This window comes from Podarcis bocagei (genome assembly GCF_964188305.1).
Source record: "Podarcis bocagei genome assembly, chromosome: 16".
Classification (NCBI taxonomy): Eukaryota; Metazoa; Chordata; class Lepidosauria; order Squamata; family Lacertidae; genus Podarcis; species Podarcis bocagei.
In genome coordinates, this window is record NC_138142.1 from 615,940 (window position 1) to 638,719 (window position 22,780).

At 45.3% G+C, this 22,780-nt stretch overlaps 1 protein-coding gene across 3 annotated transcripts in view; it reads left to right on the forward strand.

Annotated features, from left to right (window-relative positions):
• The window catches only part of MYO18B (myosin XVIIIB), a 385,232-nt gene that overhangs the window by 139,783 nt on the left and 222,669 nt on the right, over positions 1-22,780 (forward strand). For all 3 annotated transcript variants that reach the window (XR_014002918.1, XM_081174521.1, XM_081174522.1), the window contains 10 exons: positions 22-102; positions 4,578-4,725; positions 5,565-5,724; positions 8,207-8,390; positions 10,344-10,548; positions 13,154-13,263; positions 16,060-16,125; positions 16,262-16,390; positions 17,847-17,990; positions 20,350-20,439. Coding sequence is in view for 2 of the 3 variants with exons in the window: in XM_081174521.1 (XP_081030647.1) it covers positions 22-102; positions 4,578-4,725; positions 5,565-5,724; positions 8,207-8,390; positions 10,344-10,548; positions 13,154-13,263; positions 16,060-16,125; positions 16,262-16,390; positions 17,847-17,990; positions 20,350-20,439 (1,317 nt within the window). In the remaining variant the exon portion in view is untranslated. The remainder of the gene's footprint in view (positions 1-21; positions 103-4,577; positions 4,726-5,564; positions 5,725-8,206; positions 8,391-10,343; positions 10,549-13,153; positions 13,264-16,059; positions 16,126-16,261; positions 16,391-17,846; positions 17,991-20,349; positions 20,440-22,780) is intronic.

The following is a 22,780-nucleotide window of genomic DNA, read 5'->3' on the forward strand; positions in this document are numbered from 1 at the left end:
TTTGTCCTTCATGTCTTCTAGGAAAATATTGAGGTGCCATTTGATCTCCCCGAAGTCTCCCCAGCAACCACAGTAGCCATTGCAGATCAAAACTCATCCCAGGTAATTAAGAAATGAAAGGGGTGTGTGGAATGGGAGGAAGGAGGTGAGTGCTGCCATTTTGCCACTGCCTTGGCCTGGCAGGAATTTAAGTGCAATGCAGAATACCCAGTTGAGGGATCTTGTTTTTCTGTGAAGGATGCGGCTGTGTTTGCTGCTACATTAAGACTTTTCCTGTGGCAGAGAGTGAAGATTGAGAGCTTTGAAGTCTTTGTGGCAAGAGCAGAATGATCACCATAGGCCTGGCGGGATTGCTGGGAAATCAAAGGCAAAAATTCACAACCATACTTTAAAACATGCAAAATTAAAATACTGAAACAGAGTAAAATTACCTCAACTTTCTTAGCATCTGCGTAGGCTTGTTTAAACAATAACATTTTTGGCAGGTGCTGAAAAGTATACAGTGAATATGCTGGGAGCTGCCCTCTGAGTTTGCATGGAAATGGCATGTTTATGCATGAAGGGTGGAGGTGCCCAAGACCATGATGGTGCCAAGGCAGGAAATGCAGGCAGCATTAAGATAAATTCAACAGTGTAAATATGTTTTGATGGATGCAATAGAGGAAAACCGATTGGTATACTTTTTGTAAAATATGCAGAGATTTAAGATATGAACCAAGGGAAATGAAGAAGGGAAATGAACCAAGGAAAGAGAAGAAGAGAAGTCATTGATATAATAAGGATGTAAAATGCTTATTTGAAATTGTAAAACAGAAAATTTAATAAAAATTATATATATATATATTTAAAGGCAGGAAATGCAAACCACCCCACACCATAATTTTTTTTTATAAATTTTTATTGGTTTTTCCACTTTTATAAAGACAAAACACACACAAAAAGGACACAAGACAAAAACATGTATAAATTCAGAAAGTCCTAGTTTCCTAACCCTATTCCCTGACTTCCCCCCACCCCCCCTCTTGCATCCCAATTCCCAAAATTGTGTCAGCAAATTAGTATTTCTCCTCTTGACCATCTTATTACCTCTTTTATAAAGAAATATAAATTTTTCCTAAGTTGGACTCAAATTCTCTTCCATCGATTTCTCATTTTGTCTTAATTAAAAGTCATATTAACTAAACCTAAAGGTCTTGAGTGTTTTTAAGATTCTCTTCTTCCCTCCCTCCCATCCCCGGTTTTGTCCCTTCCCAATCCATATCCAGAATAGCAGTTCTTAGCCTGGGTTCCTCACGTCCGAGGCTTTCAAGTCTCTTTCAGTCCCTCTCCGTCGGGCTTGTTGGTAGTCCTTTATATCAGTCGTCAAGTCTGGAAAGAGTTCTTTCGCCATCAAACCATATCCTCTTCCCACAAGGGCATTTGGAAACAACTGCTGGAAAATTTCCACAAATCCTGCATCTTCAGAATCAAAGTCAGAATGGAGGCCCCAATCATATTTCTTTGTTTTAAGTTTCTGTATTCCATAAACTCCCGGGACCTCCTCCTTCATCTTCTGCGTCTTTCGCAGACTTGTGGTGAATGTAATCCAAAAGTCTTCTTGTTTGTATTCCACAGATGTCAACTTTTGGTTGTTACTTCCCAGCTTTACTTTCTCTTTTTCTTGTTTAGTCTCTTCCACCTCTTTAGATATCATTTCCCATTCAGCTGTGGATTCTTTCTCATCCAAGTCCTCAATACATACAGCAGAGCTGGCTGTTCCAGAAGTCAAGGTCTCAAGTTGTTTATTCATAGCCAAGCTCTGCTCTTGTAAGATTCCCACCAATTGAAACATCCTTTCGATTTCCACTAGTAACTTTCCATCCACAGCCATTGTAGCCATTGTAGTTTCACAGAGTTCCCCCTAGGGGGAATCTGGTTACTTATTAGTCTTTTCTCCAACAATCCTTTAACTTATTATTATTACTTTGTTTCCAACAATCTTGGTTCAATTGTAACTCATCTTAGTCCAGAGGGATCTTAAATAGCAATTTTTCCACTCTAAACTTCCCGTTTGACAGCTTTGACAGCTGTCAAAGTCCGCAGCTCTTACACAGACACAGTGACAGGATGCTCCCGGGCCCGGGAGGGGGGGTTGTTTAAAACAAAAAGAAAGCTTCCCAGTCTCCACTCTCCAGCTCAAAATTTCTTTTAGCTAAATCTTGGAAGTTAGTGTCCTTTTTGACTCACCCTTCCAAGGGTAGGCTCTCCAACTTAGCACTTTGTTGTTGCTTAGATCGTCTGCAAGGGGGGGTGCGGACTTCCTTTTAGCACACCCCCCGGTCGTCTCCATTTCAGGGTAATATTTTTAAAATCCAATTCCGTCTTACTCACGGGTAATTCTTTTCAGTCCAAATTTCAAGGAAGGAAGTCAGCGCTCTCCGGTCATGGCTCGCGGCTTCGCTCCACCGAGGTAGCGATCGACTCTCAGTGCCACGCCACCCTCCGTATCCTCTCTGCAGCCTTTAAAAAGGCTCTTCGTGGATCGGGGGGCGCTTAAGGCACCCGCCGAGTCTTCAGTCCGCAGGCTTCCGCGCCTGCGGTTTTTAAGGGTCCCCGCGTCGCCGGTGCGGCAAAGACCCGTCCTCGGTTGAGCCGATTCCCTCCGCAGCTCGGAGGGAATCCGCCATTTCCAGATCGCGCCAACCCGGAAGTCCCAAACCACCCCACACCATAGGTGGTAAATGCAAAACATAACCTTAATCCTAACATTAAATTGGTCTGGTGACCCATCACAACTGACGTCACGGGCACTGTCCAATTGGAGGCTGGCACACTTGGTTCTCTCTCTCCAAGTGACAAAATTACAGTTTGGTTTCTGGGGGTGGCCTGTGGGTGGCAAATGATCTTTACTTGGAGTACTATCAACAGAAAAGTGTATATGGATTGTGTTATGTATCAAGATGGAGGACATATGTCCCTCAGTTGCTGCTGGACTCCCATCAGCCCCAGGCAGAATGGTGAAGGCAAGATAGGAATTCCACTTCAGCAGTATCTGTAGGACCACAGGACCCATTCCTGTCTTTCAGCCTAAGAGACTGCACATAAAGGTCCCAGGGCACCATGTAGCCCATGAGCACCCTTGGAATGTTGAGAGTGCACTGTGCACGCCACCTTTGGGTGCTTTTCCTGTCACCAGGGTCACCCCCAGACATAGAGAGAGAGAGAGAGGGAGACTGAGGATGCACACACAGACTTTCTTTCTTTCTTTTCCAAGGGTTCTGGATGAATATCTGATCCAGGAGAACCGAAATGCATTTTTCTGGCAGTTCCACAATTTTTACATGGAGCTCCTCTCAAAACACTCTCAAAGTAAAGCTTGCACTGGTCAAGCGCACAGTGAAAACCTCAGAAATGCAGAATAGTGAGGATTTTCATGATTTTTACATAGGATCACATTCACAGCAAGCTTTCCAACAAATCACAGGACACATCTGTGGACATGCATAGAGGTGACCTATGATTTAGTAGGGATTTGGAGGGAATCCTTTGGTTTGTTTTTTTAAAAAAAATTATGAAGATCCAGAAGGTTCCATGTCTCAGATCCATGTTTTTGAACCATGGCAAGGCTGGATGATTTTTATGATTCTATCAGCAGTGACAGTTGTGATCTGTGATTTTGTGACAGTTTGGTGCCAGAGATTTGTAAACAGACTGTTAGGTTTCCAAGGGGTTGCTCGTGCGCAAGCAGGCAAATCTCTCCCTGGCTGGCTGCTAATGTAAACTTTATCTGTCCGGAGAGCCACTCACCCGTGGCTGACTCAATCGCTGGCAGAATCTGTGAGTGGGCATTTCTTAAACTTCCTCCAGCAAAGAAGCTCCTTGACGCCCAGTCTCCGCCTTCCCTCTCTGCGCGAAAGCCTTCTGCGCAGAGAGGGCGTGGGCAGCGGAGGAACCCTTCCCTCTCCGCTTGTCCCAGGCAAGGAGTCGTGGAACCGCCTCGCTGCTTCCGACTCCTGCACCCCCTCTCCCCTGGAGCTGCGTTTATTCTCTTCCCCAGAAGAGGAGCTGCTTCTCCCAATCTCTGGAGGCTCTCTATAATCCCTCTGGCTTTTGCTCTCTCCCTCCGGCACTGATGGCAGTTCCCTGACACAGACTATGCACTTGCAAGGCTTACTGGATTTCATTTGTATGTGTCGGGGCACAAAGCTTCTCTCTCTCTCTCTCTCTTCCTCTCTCTGGCAGTGTTCCCCTCCCCCATGCCTTCAGCACCCCACTTTCTCCCTTCCAGTCACCCCACTTTCTTTCTCCCAGATCCCTTTCCTTCCAACCTTCATGGATGCTCTGCTATCTGTTTCAATGCTCACCTGAGCTGTGAAAAGCACATAGAACTGAAATCAGAAGCTGGAAAGAGCAGCACACTTCCAGCTTCTTCCTTTTCCTCTAGGGGCTTTTCAAGCAGGCGGGAAAGGCAACCACCCTCACCCCTCACAAGAAGTATGGGTGGGGAGGCTTCAGGTGCTTCATGGGCGCCAGGGGAAGTCCAGTGACCTCAGCAATATTCCCTTACAATAGCTGGTCTGTTTCTCCTGCCCCTCTAGGTCCATGCCACCCCTGGGGGCCAGGCAGAAGACCCCAAGGGCCTGTTCTGGATTCTGGATGAGGAGGCCTTGATGCAAGGCTCCAGTGACAGCACTGCGCTCAACCGTCTGTGCTCTTACTTTGTGAAGGAGGGTCCGATCAATGAAGGTAAAATGGAGGGGCCCTCAGCTCCTGTTGACATGGGGTTGGGGACATTATGTGGCTGGGTTGGTACAGGTCTGTCCACAGCCTGGCTCTTTAAGACTGCTCAGCCTCCATCCAAGGCTCCACTGTCTGCAAATGGGACTGTCTCTGGCCCATTGACCCTTGGGTTGCCCATCTCCCACCTATTGGCATCAGGGCGTCTTCATGGTCACATGATTGGCTGGATACAACCGCCTGTCAGTCAAGACTCATGGGAGAGTGGGGTCAAGGCCTTTCAAAGCTGGACTTGGTGAAGTGCCCTTTGTCCTCCATTCACCACCTCTGCTGCTACACCCAAGGAGACCAGAGGCCTGTTTTATGTGTCCTGAATCTTCCAGCATTCAGCTTTGTTGGATGTCCTTGATTTCTAGAGTTATGAGAGAGGGTGGAAAGCTTTTCTGTATCCACTTTCTGCTTGCCAGGCATAATGTTATACACTTCTATCATGTTACCTTTTACTCCTCTTTTCTCGAAGCTAAAATGTTCCGAACACTGCAACCTTTCTTCATAGGGGAGTTGCTCTACCCCCTCAATCATTTTAGCTGACCTTTTCAGAAATGACCTTTCATGTTTTAAGGGACAATGGGGCTCCCTGTGTGGATTCTAACCCTTGCTGAGAGCTCCCAAATGGTGCAAGGCAAGATTTCACCCAGGTCACTCATTCACACCATTTTGGAGATTTCCCTTGCCATTCCTTGGAAAGTCCTTTTACCCCTCCCCTGGCCTGTACCTGCCATTTGCTCATTCCCTTTCCTCCCACTTAAGTAACCCTCTCCTATTTCGTCGATGTCTCTTCACTGCAGGACAGGGATCCCTGCGCAAGTGTGAGCAGGCCCTGCAGTTTGAGATCGCCCACCAGCTCGGCCAAGACCCCGTCCGCTATGATGCCACTGGCTGGGTGAACAAAGCCAAGTGGAACCTCTCAGTGCAGAATGCCATCCAAGTCCTGCAGGAGTCGAAAATGTAAGTTCTTCTGCATGCAGAATTCCATGCCAGAGGCAGCGCCAACCTCAGGTCCTGGGGGAAGTTTATCTGTTTAGTTTTATTTCATGCAATTTATTTATCACTTGATATTGGAATTTGAACTCCTCAGCCAATAAAGCTAAGAGGGAGGAGATGCAGTCATTCATATTGTGCTTCAGAATTAATTGATTAAATTCAATGCCCAGTGGTGTGCTGATGGCTGGTTTTAAAAGGGATCAGCATCGGGGAGAATTGAAGGCCCACACAAGGACAGGAACACAAGTGGAAACTGCTATTAAGTCATGATGACATGGCAGTCTCCCATCACCATGATTCAAAAATAAGTGGAACTTATTCAGCTATGTGTTGGAAATGCCCCAGAGCAAGAGGGAGAATGCTATCATGTGTGGTGGGGTTGTTAACTAGCAAAAAAGGTATTGGAATTTAATTTAAGTACCAAGTGGAAAATATATTAGGAGATGCAGTCCCACAAGACCCCAGTTTTTTGTTAAATTATATGAATGACTTGGTAAAAGCAAGCAGAAAAAATAGTCTTTTATTTACAAGTAAGAATAATAATAATATAATAATAATTTATTATTTATACCCCACCCATCTGCCTGGGTTTCCCCAGCCACTCTGGGTGGCTCTCAGTTGAATATTAAAAACACAATACAGCATTGAATGTTAAAAACTTCCCTAAACAGGGCTGCCTTCAGATGTCTTTTAAAAGTAGGATAGTTGCTTATTTCCTTGACATCTGATGGGAGGGTGTTCCACAGGGTGGGCGCCACCACCGAGAAGGCCCTCTGCCTTGTTCCCTGTAACTTCGCTTCTCGCAGCGAGGGAACTGCCAGAAGGCCCTTGGAGCTGGACCTCAGTGCCCAGATAGAACAATGGGGGTGGAGGCACTCCTTCAGGTATACTGGGCCGAGGCCGTTTAGGGCTTTAAAGGTCAGCACCAACACTTGGAATTGTGCTTGGAAACGTACTGGAAGCCAATGCAGGTCTCCTCAGGAGGCCACAGAGAATCCCATCTCTAAGGGAGCAGTCAGGAAAAATGAGGGAGGTGATGTTGCACCAGAGGGAGAAGAAGCACCTTTGCAAGGTAAACTGAGGCAGAGGCAGAGTCACCTACTTTTTGGAGGGTGGTGGGTAGGGCGAGGACACCTCAGCCAAACAGCTTAGAACATTTTAAAATTTAATTTAATTAATATCTGCAAAATTAGTTCTGCATCTCTGCCCATTTAGCACTTTCTCCCCTTTCTCTGCACTGGTTGCCTTCCTTCCCTTAATGAACAATAGAACTTTAATTGGAATTGGAACATCTCCTGGGGATTTGAAAGCTCCATGATTGGAGGGGAAAGTGATTTGCTTTCAGAAGGCAGGCTGTGGCCCCTGGTCCTCCTCCCATTAATCCCAAAAAAGGAGGAGGAGGAAGAGGAAGAGGAAGAAGAAGAAGAAGAAGAGGCTTAAAAATGTACATTTATGGTTGGCTGGGAACCAGCTAGGAATATTAATTCCATAAGGTGAAGATCTAGGGATGTTAATGTTTAAGTTAAATTTCATTTATGGTTGGCTTCCTCTTTAGCCCCACGCAGCCTTTCCCAACTGGAGAGGTTGCGCGCGGCTATGGCAGAAGCCTCTTCTGCCTGCGTGCCTTTCCGCTGCTCCCCGACCTGCTCTTTGGGGCTGGCGGGGGGGTTCCCCCCACCAGCCCCAAAGAGCAGGTCGAAAGGAACCCGAAGCCTCCAGAGCGCAGCGGGAACTCACGCTGCGCTCCAGAGGCTAAGGGTTGCCTTCACTGAAGCCTGGAGAGCGAGAGGGGTCGGTGTGCACTGACCCCTCTCGCTCTCCAGGCTTCCAAGGTAGCCACCTGAAGGTGACTGAAGGCACCTTGAACGGCACCTTCTGCGCTGGGCAGAGAGGGGGAGATTTATTTTTTCTTGTTCTCCCCCTCTAAAACAAGGTGTGTCCTATAGAGTGAAAAATACGGTAAACCTTCTGACGGTAAGAGCTGTTTGACAGTGGAATGGGCAATGGAGGTTTTTAAGCAGAGGCTGGATGGCCAAGTGTCTGGGGTGCTTTAGCTGAGTTCCTGCATTTCAGGGGGTTGGACCAGATGACCCTTGGAATCTCTTCCAACTCTACAATTTGATTCTAAGTGACTGGGGCGTGTGGAGAGGAGCAGCAGGAGCTGAGCCCTGCTGCCTCTGCTGCCCACAGCAACTCCTGGACGGTCTTCTTAAAGGATTAATGGGTCATGTATAATGACATCACTCTTGTGACATTGCTAGGGGCTGCCCCTTGGTCTCAGGTTTGGGCCCTGAAATCTCAGGCTCTGGGATGCTTCTGACCTTGCAATCCTATTTTGGAGATGCACAAGGATCTCCCTCCCTCCCTTGCACACACTAACCAAGGCCCATCTTATATCATACAAGGGCAGCTCTTAAGGTTGGGTGATGCATTTCCCTCTCCACAGAGACCCTCTGAAGAAACTGTTTCTGTTGCGGTCCAAAGTGCCCCTGATATGCCGGTCTGTTGCGGGGCTGGAGGGGAACTCCCAGCAAGCACTGCAGCGAGTTGGCTGCGTGAGGAAGACTTTCACTAGCAGCTTTGCAGCTGTGAAGAAGAAGTCTGTGTGTGCTCAGATCAAGCTTCAGCTGGTGAGCGAAAGGGTTGCCTAGAACTGGCAGAGGGGCCCAGGACTTTTTTATGCATCAAGTCCAGTTTTGCTTTAAGTTATTCAGTTATTATGCTGTTGTATGCCCCCCAGTCCCCAAGTGGCATGAGGCTCCAGGGGTGCCTGCACTTTCCCGGGGTTTGGTTTCCTTGGAATGAAGTTCAGCCATGTCAATGTGAAAGTCTTTAGGCTATAGGGCTTTATTTTCACATGTATACACCTGAGCACAGGATGCATGGGTTCATAGTGTTAACTCCCCACCAGATTTTGTTTCCCCATAGGGTTCCAGGGGACCCCCAAACTCACAGCTTTGAATCTCCAATTTCCAGCATGAGCCAAAACTCTTCCCCCCACCCCACACGTCTTGGCTTATTGTTCTCCCCACAAGGATGATGTGGCATCCAGCCAAGTGAGGTGGGAAAGGCCTGCCCATTTTCCTCTATGGCAATAGAGCAATCACTTTGGGCAAGTACCGGTAAATGACAGTACTTAACTTGCCAGCCAAGGGCTTTACCTTAACTGAGGAACTACTATGACTGGTTCAGCAGGTTTCCTCTCATAGATTCTAACCCCACACACAGTGGATCACAGATTTGGGATCTGCAATCAAACCAATACATTTATCCTCCCCCAACCTGGGGCCTTCCATATTTTCTTACTCGAACTTCCATCAGCCTCAGCATCATACAGCTGTGCTGACAAACCTCTGGAGGGCACCACGTGGTGAAAGTTGTTGTAAAGGTAAAGCGGACTGGACCATTAGGTCCAGTCGTGGCCGACTCTGGGGTTGCGGCGCTCATCTTGCTTTATTGGCCGAGGGAGCCGGCGTACCGCTTTCGGGTCATGTGGCCAGCATGACTAAGAGCAGCGCACGGAAACAGAAAGTTGTTGTACATACCATATTTACTCAAATCTAATGCTCACCTTTATTGGTCAAATTACACTGTGAAAATTAAGATGCCATTAGATTTGATGGCACATTGACATTCACTAGCAAATACTTTTTTTGGTTTCAAGGTTCTGAAAATTGAGGTGCGCATTAGATTCGATGGCACATTAGACTCAAGTAAATACGGTATTTTGGATGTGATCCTTGGTATTTTTCCAGGGAGTGTTCAGTTTGTGAGCTTTTCCCATTCTATGATTTTTTTAAAGAGTATTATGCACAATGGTTTGTAAGAGAGGATGGAGGCAGCTTTTGAAACCCCACCAGGGAAAACCAAGTAACGCTAAGAGTGTTAGGTTTTTATTATTTCTCCAATGTTTTTTTTAAAAAAAAACAACAACAGCATTAGCAACTTGAGAGTCTGATTGACAAGGCAGAAAACAAATATTTTTCTATTTGAGTGTTTCTAGATGCTTAGCAGTTCCATTTACTTGATGCCGCTTTTTCTGTGAACAGACAGTGGCCTTAAGAATGTTATCTATGTGGTTTTTATTGCTGCTCTGGCTTATTTTATTATTATTTGTGTGGTTGGCTTTTATTTGAAACTTTTTTGCTACATTATGATGCTTTTTGTCCCTGTTTATTTTATTGATTGATTGCATTTATATCCCGCCTTCCTTCTTCCAAGGAGCTCAAGGCACATGTAATATACTTGATTCTTCCCGCTGCATGTTATCCTCACAAAAACCCTGTGAGGTGGGTTAGGCTGTGAGTGAGTGACTGGCCCAGGGAGCTCCATGGCAGAGTGGGGATTCAAACCTGCACTTTGCAATCAGATGCAAAAAGTGGGTGGGTGGATGAGAGAGTAAGAGAGAGAAGTGAAAAAGAGGTTGACTGTCCAGAGTTCCCTGTGAAGAGGGATTGATCATTGACCCTCTCTGGAAATTGTAACTCTGGAATAACAACTTTTGTATGGTGTGAATGTGGTCTATAATCTTCAAGCAGAAGATCAGGAACTCAATTCCTTTGTGTTTTTCTCCACTTCTGTAGGATTCTCTCATCAACCTAGTGAAGAGATCCCAGATTCATTTTGTCCATTGCCTCATTGCGAGAACAGAAATGGACAGAGAAGGAGGCATCGTTCTGCAGTCCTGTCTGATGCCAGGGGGAACAGCAGCAGGATGGGACATCTCCGCCCTTCAAGCCCAGCTCTCCGGGGGCCAGATATTGGATGCATTACGGCTCAGCAGGATAGGTGCAGGAGGGTTTCTGTTGCATGGAATGGCTGGGCATCCTGCATCTACTCACTGGGTAGACATTTATAAAAAGAGGCATGGCATGGAAAAAGTGGATGAAGAATATTTTTCTCTCACTCTCTCATAACACTTGAACACATGGACATCCAAAGAAGCTGAATGTTGGAGGACTCAGGACAGATGAAAGAAAGTCCTTCTTCATGCAGCACATAGTTAAACTACGGAACTTCCTCCCACAGGAGGCAGTGATGGCGACCAGTCCAGATGGCTTTAGAAGAGAATTAGTCAATTTCATGGAGGAGGAGAGGGCTATCGAGGGCTCCTAGCCAGGAGGGCTCTGCTCTGCCTCCACAGTTGGAGGTTGTAATGCTTCTGAATGCCAGTTTTTGGAAGCCACAGGAGGGGAGAGGGATGTTGTGCATGGATCTTGCTTACAGATTTCCCGTTGAGGCCACTGGTTGGCCACTGTGAGAACAGGATGCTGGACTAGATGGGCTGCCTTTTGCTTGACCTAGAAGCCAGACTCTGTTTATGTTCTTAGGGTGCTTGACTCGGTGCAGGGAGTGTTACAGCTCCTCTGCAGCAGGGCAGGAGAACCTGCTGCCCTCTGGATGTTGTTAGACTCCCATCTCTCATCAGCCACAACCAGCATGGCCTGTGGGCAGGAATGATGCAAGTTGTAGCATGAGTAGAGAATTGGATCCTGCCAGTGGGCTGGATTCCTAAGTACCCCATCTCCTTGTGACCCAACCTTGGCAGGTGGGTGGGACTGATGACACTGGGTGATTGACACCTGTCAAAGTTCCAGGATCAGCTGAGTGGTGGTGAAGTCCACCTACTTTAAAGAGGTGCTTGCTGCACCAGTTTCATCACACTGCACTGCAGGGAAGAGAGAAGGAGCATGGAAAGGAGATGGTTCATCTTTGCTCTCAGTTTTATGTTTTCATCAGATGTGTGAGGTCTTTTCTTTTGTTTTCTTGTAATAAATTTCATTAAGGTTTATAGAGAAAATTAAAAAACTTAATATCTCCCCCCCCCTTTTAAACCAAACTAAGACTTTTATCTAGATACAGTGAAAACATAAAAAGGGGAGGAGAGAGAAAGAAAGAAAGAAAGAAAAGGAAAGGAAAAGAATAGAAAGGAGGTTAAAAGAAAAAGATAGAAAAATAAGATTTAGAAAGTAAAGTACTTCTGCTATATAAAAACAGTATTCACTTTGTCCAATCCAATATAACACCCAACTAAGCCACTTTCTATACACAAACATTATGTTCAATCCTCAAATCCAAATATCATTATTTCTTTTTCTTTTTCATGCAAAAAGTCTATGACAGGTTTCCAGTCTTTAACAAACGTTAATAATGACTTTTCTCTGATTAAACATGTCATTTTCGTCATCTCAGCTAAGTCTCTTAGTTTTAACAGTCATTCTTCCATTGTTGGAAATGATGGGTCCTTCTAGCTTGGTGCCTGTAAAAGTTTCGCAGCTGTGATCATATATTGCAACAAAGTTCCATATTCCTTTTGTAACTGTATATCCATAAGTCCCAGCAGACAGAGTTCTGGCTCCAGTTGATAATTAATCTTCAATGTTCTCCATATCAGTGTACAGTGGTGCCTCGCAAGACGAAATTAATCGGTTCCGCGAGTCTCTTCGTCTTGCGGTTTTTTCGTCTTGCGAAGCGGCTTAGCGGCTTTAAGAAAAAGGAAACAAACTCGCAAGAACTTGCAAGACGTTTCATCTTGCGAAGCAAGCCCATAGGGAAATTCGTCTTGCGGAACGACTCAAAAAACGGAAAACTCTTTCGTCTTGCACGTTTTTCGTCTTGCGAGGCATTCGTCTTGCGAGGTACCACTGTATGTATTTCTTTTCTTTTCTTTTTGCTTTTTATGTGTCCACCAAGCATGATAAAATGTCCCTTAATGTTCTTTACATTTCCAACAAATATTTTTATAATATAGTTTCTAAATAATTTCTTTTAAAAAGGATTTGTTAGGTCTTGAGGATTTGCCAGGTTTCTGGTGGGTTGGTTTGGATAAGCAAGGCAGTCAGAGCACTAGTTGCTGGTGGCAGTGTGGAAGACCCACATTCAAATCCTTACTTAGTTGTGGAACTATTTGAGACTGTTGGTGTTTGATCTGAGTGCATGCCACAGGCTCCTGGGGCTTCCCAGAAGGTTGCCAGGGGTTCCTGATAATGAAACATGAACATATTAGGGATACCTGTGCGTAAAAAAATGAAAACCCTAGTGACAATAATGTAGAAAATGCATTATGCTGGGGAAAATTACTTGCAAAAATGTATATGAACAGAAGGCCAAACAGCATATGAAAATATGCACTTTAGGAAAGATACACTCTCAAATTTGGAGGGAGACTTTTTAAAAATTAAAATTGCAAACTGATGTGGGAATGTGGCAAACTGAATTTAAGATTATAAAAATGAGAAACTGAAAGAGAAACAGATGGATTTGCCCGTCTTTGGGAGGTGGCCTCAGTGGCTTCTTATCCTCTGGCAACTGAGTGAGCCTTGGGAGGAACCAGACTCTCCTTTGCCAAATCTGCTCAGCCCCTCAGCAAATGCCCCTTTTGCTTGCCTTGCAGGGTACGCGGATCGTATGGTGCGCATGCAGTTCCGACACCAGTTCCAGATCCTGGCTCAGCCAATGATGAAAAAATACAGCTCAGCCTATGAGATGACAGATGAAAATAAGGTGAGCCATGGGCGGAGGATGAGCAAAGACACCACAGGCAGCAGAGGCACTTTAGAAATATTAATATATTTCGGCTAAGTTGCTGCTGTTTTTGCTGCTGCTGCTGCTTATAACAATAACAATAATAAACAAATATTGCTTGTTATATAAAGGTTCAGAAATGTGCTTCCATATCATCATTCACCTGAAATATTGTTATTTACCTGCTATTATAGGTGTAATAGCATTGGCTCATCATTGTGTTATGAAGGTGCCTATCTAATAAAAAAGAAAAAATAAATGTGAAGAAAAAGAGATTGTTATATAAGGAAGACCATATAAACAGACATAATGAATCCATCTGTTAGAATATTAAGAACCTGTTAACATAAATCCCTTAAAAAAGGGGAGGGAGGAGAAATATATCTATACTCAAAAAAGAAAGTAATATATATTAATATGGGGGGGGGAATCACTGAAAAGATAACTGAAAAGGAGAATCAGAAAATACAAATTGCATAGTTAGATTAATTGCAGACAAATTACAAGCTAAAAATTTCATGTAAGATTAAAGTAATTCCAAATTCTATTAATTCAACTCCCTCCCCAATTATACTGATTAAAGCAGACAAAATGGATTAAATAAACGAGAATGAATTAACTTCTATCATTTTTATTATTTCTGTGTTAACTGATACTACTAGGTGACATTAATAATCAAGTGGCTGTCAAAAAATACATTTCTCCAGAGAGATCAGAGGCTATAATATAAGCAAACAGCCACTTACAAAGAAGAAGAGGAGGGATGAAGAACAGTGGCTAAATTCTTGAAAATTCAGCCCCCCCCCCGCTTCTGAATAATGGAAGCCTCTGTGCAAAATTGATCTCCTTCTCCTAATTTTCTGAGGGATTTTGCAAGCTCCTTCACAGATTCTCCCCCCCCCCCTTACAAATCCCAAGTGCAATGAGGCTGTGTGTGAACCAACTGCTCTTTCTGATGTGTATTCAGGGGGCATCACACAGCTGGGAGCTGAATTGCAGATGTGTGTGAGAGAGAGAGAGCATGAGAGAGCGCTGCATGGGGCAACAAAGGCTGTGCATGTGCATTTCAGTTAAGACTTCAGGTTTCAAAAAGAAAATCTTGACAGTCAGAAAAGGTCAATGTTGTTACTTGGTGCTGCGGGGAAATCAAGGGTATGGGTGGAGGAATGCAGCTTGTCCCTATTCTTAGTTTTATTCTTTCATTGGAAGTTTTGCCAGGCTGTTGGTGGGTTGGGCTGGTTACATAAGGCAGGCAAGATAGTCATGTTGGTCCCACGAATGTCAGAATTCCCTTGGTCCCATCACATCAGAGGCACGGTGAGAGCAAGCCTTTCCTGTGGCCACTTCCATGCTGTGGAATCCCATCCCAAGAAAGGCTAGACAGGCTCCCAGTTTCTCATCCTTCTGCCAGCAGGCTAAGGCCTTCCTGTCCAGACAGGCCTTTGGAAACTGAGGTGCAGACAGTCCTGAACACTGAGCATCTGTAAGGTCAAACTGCATTTTAATTGCTGATTCTAAATGTGTTTTGGCTGTGTTTTAACTATTATTTTTTAAGTGGTCTGTTCTTGAAGACCCATGTTCAATCCCTTTCTTACCTACAGAAATCTTTGGCTCTGTTGGTGTTTGATTTGACTTCTGTCACAGACTTCTGGGGCTCATTGGACGGTTGCAAGGGGTTTTGGATAATGCAGATATCAATAATGGGGGACAAGCCCCCATTCTCTTTTTTTTTATAAAATTTTTTTATTGGTTTTACAAAATTTTTTTAAAACAAACAAACACATACAAAGACATACAAACACGTATAGTTTCATAACATTTTTTCATAAACCTCTTTTCCCGGACTCCCCCATACCCCCCCTTTCTGCATCCCAATGTCCATAATTTTTAGCAACTTCTAAATATTTCTTTCCCACCTCTATCTTCTTAATCTTTTCTTTAATCTAATCTTATATCGCTGTAACCCTTTCTTTCTGAAAACCTCGACATTCTAGCATTCATCAAGTTTATAGTAGTCTTTGAGATAAGTTTTAAATTTCTTCCATTCTTCTTCCGCCGTCTCTTTTCCCTGATCACGGATTCTGCCAGTCATCTCAGCCAATGTCATGTAGTCCATCACCTTCATCTGCCATTCTTCCAGGGTGGGTAGATCTTGTGTCTTCCAATACTTTGCGATGAGTATTCTTGCTGCTGTCGTTGCGTACATAAAAAAAGTTCTGTCCTTCTTTGGCACCAGTTGGCCGACAATGCCCAAGAGAAATGCCTCTGGTTTTTTAGAGAAAGTACATTTAAGTACCTTTTTCATTTCATTATATATCATTTCCCAGAAAGCCTTAATCTTCGGGCATGTCCACCAAAGGTGATAGAAAGTACCTTCAGTTTCTTTACATTTCCAGCACTTATTATCAGGCAAATGATAGATTTTTGCTAGCTTGACTGGGGTCATGTACCACCTGTATATCATTTTCATAATGTTTTCCTTTAAGGCATTACATGCCGTGAATTTAATACCGGTGTTCCACAACCATTCCCAGTCAGCAAACATAATATTGTGACCAATGTCCTGTGCCCACTTAATCATAGCCGATTTAACTGTTTCATCTTGTGTATTCCATTTCAGCAGCAAGTTATACATTCTTGACAAATTCTTAGTATTGGGTTCTAACAGTTCAGGACAAGCCCCCATTCTCTCCCCCCCCCCTCCAGCTTCTGCTTATTGGGTAGAAAAGGGGATGTGGAGAGTTTCATTCCTATGTCTTCTCCCTTTCTCTTCAGGCTCTGGAGGAGCTCATCCAGGCCCTCAACTTGGAGAAGAAGACCATTGCTGTGGGTCGCACTCAGGTACATGGGAAGTCAACGGGGGTCCTGAGCTCACCCTGTGATGAATGACAGCTTTTGAGTTGTCCCTTTGGCATCCCCGACTTTTATCCTGCTCGGATCCTGTGGCTTGATTTTCTCTCTCTTTCTTTCTGGGCAGGTGTTCCTGAAAGCTGGAGTCCTCTCTAGGCTAGAAAAGCAGAGGGAAAAACTGGTGTCTCAGAATCTGATTTTCCTCCAAGCAGCTTGCAAGGGGTTTCTCTCCCGTCAGAAATATAAGAAATTAAAGGTAACCTCTTCTTTGAAGATTAGCAAAGCCAGGGGTTGTTGTCATGGTAAATGTTAACATCTCTTGGGATGCTGCTGAGCAAATCCACCACCACAGCTTCTTCATACAGTGGTGCCTCGCAAGACGAAAAGAATCCGTTCTGTGATTCTCTTCGTCTAGCGGTTTTTTTGTCTTGCGAGGCAAGCCCATTGACGGATTAGCGGATTAGCGCTATTAGCGCTATTAGCGGCTTTTAGCGGCTTTTAGCGGCTTATCTGCTGATCGGATCAGCTGATAAGCAGCTTAGCGGCTTAGAAAAAGGGGGGGAGGGAAAAAAACCAGCAGGAACTCGCAAGACATTGTCATCTTGCGAAGCAAGCCCATAGGAGATTCGTTTTGCGAAGCACCTCCAAAACGGAAAACTCTTTCGTCTAGCGAGTTTTCCGTCTTGCGAGGCATTCGTCTTGTGGGGCACCACTGTAGCTGTGATTCTGCTGTCGTAAACAACTTTGGGCAAAAAAAATATTAAAAAATCAATTTTTGAAATACTGGAACCCTAGCTTAAGACTCCCTAATGAAATAGCACCCAGCACCTGTGAAGGCCATCTGCACCACTCTGAACCAGCTCTTTTCCTGCGTCAGTTACTTCAGGGGCTTCCCTTGCGCTTGCTTTGGAAGCTGCAGTTGGCTACAGCACGATTGCGGAGAGGAGGGAGGCCTTGTCAGCATATCATTCCTGTGCTCAGAGGTCTGCACTGGTTGCCCATTTGCTAGTGGGCCAAGTTCATGGTGTTACTGTTACTACATAAAGTCCTTAACAACTTGGGATCAGTTTAGCTGCCAGATGCACCCACTCAACTGCTTTCATCTGCGGAATTGGCATTGTTCTGGGTGCCCCATAATCCCTGTTCTGCATTTATAAGAACTCTGTCTTTTAGTGTGGCAGCAGCTACACTTTGGAACTCCCTGCCTACCTAGTGCTACCAGGCAGGCGCCTTTGCTCTGCTCTTTTTGGCACCTGCTAAAAACATATTTGTTTAGGAAAACCTACCCAGATGTTTACAAAGTCTACTGTTATTTTAACATTTTGAAAGTCTTAAATTATTGCTATTATTTTTTCTTATTGATAAGTTCATTGTTATCTCCTTTTCGTAAATCACTTCAAGCTTTTTATAAAAAGCAATCAAGCAGTGTATAAATGTTATGAAATAAATAATAGGGAGGAATTGTGCTGTTATGCTTGCTCCATCAGCACAAGCATTTCTGTTTCCCAGACAGAACAATCTCCCCTCTCTTCTCTGCCCCATGCAGTGTTGGGGGTGGGACTGGGCGGAGGGAATGCTTGCTGCCACTGTTTAGTAGTTGAACCTGAGCCCCAGTGCCCAGGCTAGCCCAGGGCAGAGTTCCCTCTCTCCACAGCTGCCTGGGATGGTTTGCTCCCTCTGGGCTCTGAGGGGGACTCCTGCTCTCCTTTCAGATTCAGCGTTTGGCTGCTCGGTGCATCCAGAAGAACTTGGCCATCTTCCAAGCTGTGAAGGGCTGGCCCTGGTGGCAACTGATGTGTGGTATCCGGCCACTGTTGAGCACCAGCCTTGCGGAAGGTCAGCTCCGAGTCAGAGAGGTAGGTGACAACTGTGAAGGACAGGTGAGGACAGACATGGTGAGGTAGACCTCTGAGGGGTTCTGCTGGGACTCCCATGAGCCACAGAGCAAAGCCACTGTCCATATCATTCTTTTCCATACTTTCGGCACCAACTCTATTGGGGAAATTGAATGAATAGAGATATGGAACTGGAAATTATAGAACCCTAAAGTCATCATGTTCAGTACTTCAGTAATTACTAGAACAGTGCTTAAAAGGTGCTGTCTCAGAGGGCCCATAGATCTGTGACAGGCAAGGGAACTTCCTTTGCATGCAGAAGTCCCAGGTTTGATCTGCAGCAACTTCAGTTAGAAGGATCAGGTCACAGGCTGATGCAAAAAAGACAATTTCAAAAGGATTAGACAAGTTCAAGAACATGAGGGCTGTCACTGGCTGCTGCCCATGGCAGTTTTGCTTCCACAGCTGGAAGCAGCAATGCTTCTGGACACCCCAGGAGAGGAGAGGGCTCTTGTGTTTGGATCCTGCTTGGGGGTTTCCCATAATAGGCATCTGGGTGGCTACTCTGAGGTCAGGATGCTGGCCTGTTCCCGCAAACTGTTCTTATGTTCTGATGAAATACAAATAATCTGAGCCAATACAAGGCATCTTTGCCTGCCTGCCTGTTTATATCTTACCTGTTGCCATTTGACCAACCAGCCAACTGCTGAACCTAAAACATTTTGTAAATGTCGTATTGTGGTGTGACCAAGCCTGACAGAACCCATGTGGCAAATGAATAGGTGGACTTGATTCTCACTGGCGAGTCCCCAGGGGCTAGTTTACGTTTTGCCTCAGTGGTGTCCCCGAGTGCACCCCATTTAATTTCTCCCCTCTTAGCAGTAGGTGGCTGCCGCCCAGCACTTTGCCCTTCAGTGGGTGATGGCTTCCCACTTCCCAGCAGCCAAATGGGCTGGTTGTTGAGGATGAGCTGGGGCCCAGCCGCCCCTGGAGGGGCCCACAGGACTCTCACCCTTGCTATCCACCCATTGCAACCTCAGTTTTCCTTATGTAGCTAACATGACACCATGGAATGCTGACTCCTTGTGGAAAAGGAAATGGAAAATGGGAAGGGAAGTGAATGGAACAGTTGCTGGCTGGACACTTGAACAGGAGCATTCAATGCTGTGGGGTTTTGTCACAGTGCCAACTTCTGCTAACACTAATTGCAAAACCTCTCTGTCAAGGCTGATGCTTGGTGGTCCCATCACCTCCAAGAATCATTGCATGAAGTGGGGGTGCATTGGTGGTGCTGTTGAAGTATACATTGTGGTTGTACCTGCACACACCCCAGACACACAACTAGGGATCATTGAAGCACACAACTGCTCTCTCTCTCTCTCTCTCTCTCTCTCTCTCTCTCTCTCTCTTTCTCTTTCACACACACACACACACACACCTTCCATAATGTGATGGTGACTAGTAATCAGGGAATTATTCTGTGACCATCCTGTCACTATGTAGCATGTAGAACTGGTGGTGCTCAAGGACGTAATTGTCTAGGATAGTGTTGTCATTTATGCATGCATGTTGTGTTCTGCTGGCATCTGTCTCTCTCTGGAGACAATGGAGCAGGGTGCCTTGGCGGGGGGTGAGATCAAGCTGTTAGAAGGTTACAGAGCCTTCTGGGGCTGTAGAGACCAATGCAGGAGAGACATGTTTTGTTTCAGCTGGGGCAGATGAAGGCATCCAGTTGTGCTGCTGCAAATGCACCATGGCGTTTCTTCTCTCTGCGGCTCCTCCCAGCAGTTATTCCACCTCTGGTCACCTGTTTGTGTGTCTCCTGGCACTGTCAGTTGTCTGCAAGGATTCCCACATGGCATGGTTGATATTGCCAGCCTTCATGTCATGTCTGCAGACATCTTTGTAACACAAAGTTGGCCTGGTGCCTGAAGTCAGCTCCACATAGTGCATGTCCTTGGGGATCCTAACATCTTCCATTCTGTGGATATGACCAAGCTAGTGTAGACATCACTGAGACAGGAGTGTGAACATGCTGGGAATGTGGGCTTGTGAGAGCACATCCTTGTTTTGCACTTCCATAAAGCAACGTGCTCAACACACAAGCCTGGTAGACCTTCATCCTGGTATTGGATGCTAGCATCACATTCTCCCATACCCTGTTGTGCTCATGTTTATGTATAGTTTCTATCCATACTGCACTATCAAAGTACATCATGAGGTACAGCAAAGCAAAACGGGGGTATCTACCTAAAAGGAGCATACACTCAAAGATTTTACAGTTGAGAGGGGGAGACGTACAGTATCGAAGCCTATAAACAAATGGAGGGCACAGGAAGGCTCAAAGAGGGTGTGTTTTCTTCTTTCTCCCCATTTTTAGGAGGAGTTGGCATTGCTGCGAAAGAAATTGGAAAATTCAGAACTTTCACGGCAGGAGCTTCGGCAGAGCACAGAACAGCTGGAAAGCAAGGTCAGAAATAGAAACCGTGTGAGGTTCTGTCCTTGCTTCTGGTTGCAAGATCATAGATTTGTAGAGTTGGAAGGGAGCTCAAGGGCCAATGCAGGAATCTCAGCTAAAACCTCGGCTTGAAAACCTCCAATGAAGGCAGTGGACTCTTCCTCACTGGAGGTGTTTAAACAAAGATTGCTTTTTTCTTAATTCACACAACAATAATTCAAGCTGGTCCTTATAAGAACAACGGTTTAGGAATTGGCGTTTGAGAGTGATTCTCCCCTGCCTTCCTTCCCTGTTCCTTTCTGCTTTTTAGTTTTGGGCCTGCAGGCAAGCACTGTCTTGTTTTTGCTGGTTGTGTGTAAGCTGCTCTGGAAGATTTTTTTGGGTGAACAGCCCAGTTCAAATGCTCTCATTAAATAAATAAAATGAAAAGACTTGCTGAATCAACCTGAAATGGCTCATCTGCAGCAGTGGCTCCCAACCTCCTTTGGGAGAACAAGTTGCAGCAGTGAAACTGTGCTTGACATGGTTGTATATCGAAATGTGACAGGCCTCTTGTTGAATGCAACATGCATAATAATTACTCCTCTGTTTTCCCAAACTTTGGATGGCAGAGCCTGCAGGGATGGATGGCCCTGGCAATTTCAGTTTCTGTCCATTCTGTGCTTTTCTCATCTTAAGTTCAGTTCTGCACAAAAAGGTAAAGATAAGGCACCCCTGACAGTTAAGTCCAGTTTTGAACGACTCTGGGGTTCACATTACTGGCCGAGGGAGCAGTTTTTCCGGGTCATGTGGCCAGCATGACTAAGCCGCTTCTGGTGAAACCAGAGCAGTGCACAGTTCACATTAAAAAAAAGAGAAGTCCTAATGAAAATTCAGCAGCTTTTTAGTGTGCATTTCTCCATGGCAACCCTGGGCTGTGGAACTCCTTCCCACAGAGGTGCATCTAGCACCTTCATAATACAGGCTGGATTTACACTGATCTGGAAAATGCTATTTAAAACACACTATTAAAAAACTATAGTCCCCAATGCAATTTCTCATTGGCAACAGATCACTGCTCTGCAGCGCCCTCTGGTGTCACATTTTACCACACATTTTTAACATTTAACTCACCAGTATAGATTAGTCTACACTCAGCTTCTGGCAAATGCTCAAGATGCAACTTTGTGCCTCTGCCTCTGACACTTGGAAAACTACTGTATGTATGTTTCCAGGACCCACCTTATTTCTGTCATTTTACATGGTTTAAAACTGTTGACTGTTGTTAGCCGCTCTGAGCCCGGCTTCGGCTGGGGAGGGCGGGATATAAATATTTTATTATTATTATTATTATTATTATTATTATTATTATTATTATTATCATCATCATCATCATCTCAGGAGGAAGTACTATTCCGCGATCACGCCTGAAACCACTGATCTCCCTTTTGGCACAGTCAGAATTTTATCTACCCTCCCATTCCTGAAGCCATTGTGATGTCAGGGGGGCACATGAGGGCAGTTTGGCCAAATGCAGATGCCTAGCACACCCAATTCAGGCTGGGATTGAAGGGTGCAAGGCTGTTGCATCCTTCTCACACCTCCCTCCCTAAGCCGTTTGGGAGGCTGGGATCTGATCATAAAGTGGCACAGGGCTGGCTTGGGGAGGGTGGCATGAGCAGCACTCCCCCCCATGGGCCTGGGGCGCTCACCCTAGCAGCCCCCATGCTATGCCCCCCTGGATACCAGGGACTGAACCAGGGACTTGCTGAAGACATGCTCTGCAGCTGAGTTATGGTCTTTCCTGTGCCCCATACGCTGTGTCCCCATGAAGGTGTGCTAGAGAAGGGAGCAGCTAGAATCCCAAAAGCAACTATGATGGGGCAGAAAAGAAAACCGACTTGGATTGAACATTTCTAATGTAATCACTCCCTAGGGATGGTGAAGATATTTGGTTTGGCTTCCATTAAAATGTAAACCTTCCTAAATTTACGCTCCTGAAACAATATGCATACCAAGCACAGCTCTCTGTCAAAATACTAAATGCATATATTAATGAAAGTAATACTAAAAATCTCAGCGGAATGATTAGAGTGCTGGACTTGGACTTGGAAAAACAGGGTTCAAACAGCCCCTGCTCAGTCATGAAGCTCACTGGGTGACCTCGGGGCAGAGGATAAAATAGGGAGAGGGAGAATTGTGTGTGCCGCCTTGAGCTGCTTCAAGGGAAGGTGGAGTATAAAAGTAATCATAAACTTTAAAAATACGTTATGTCAGGGGTTTAGGAGCAGAGGCACGGGCAAGGGAGGAAACAGAGAGCGAAGGGGAGGAGGCAGAAGAAAAGATGAGTGATGACGACGACCCGAGATCTCCT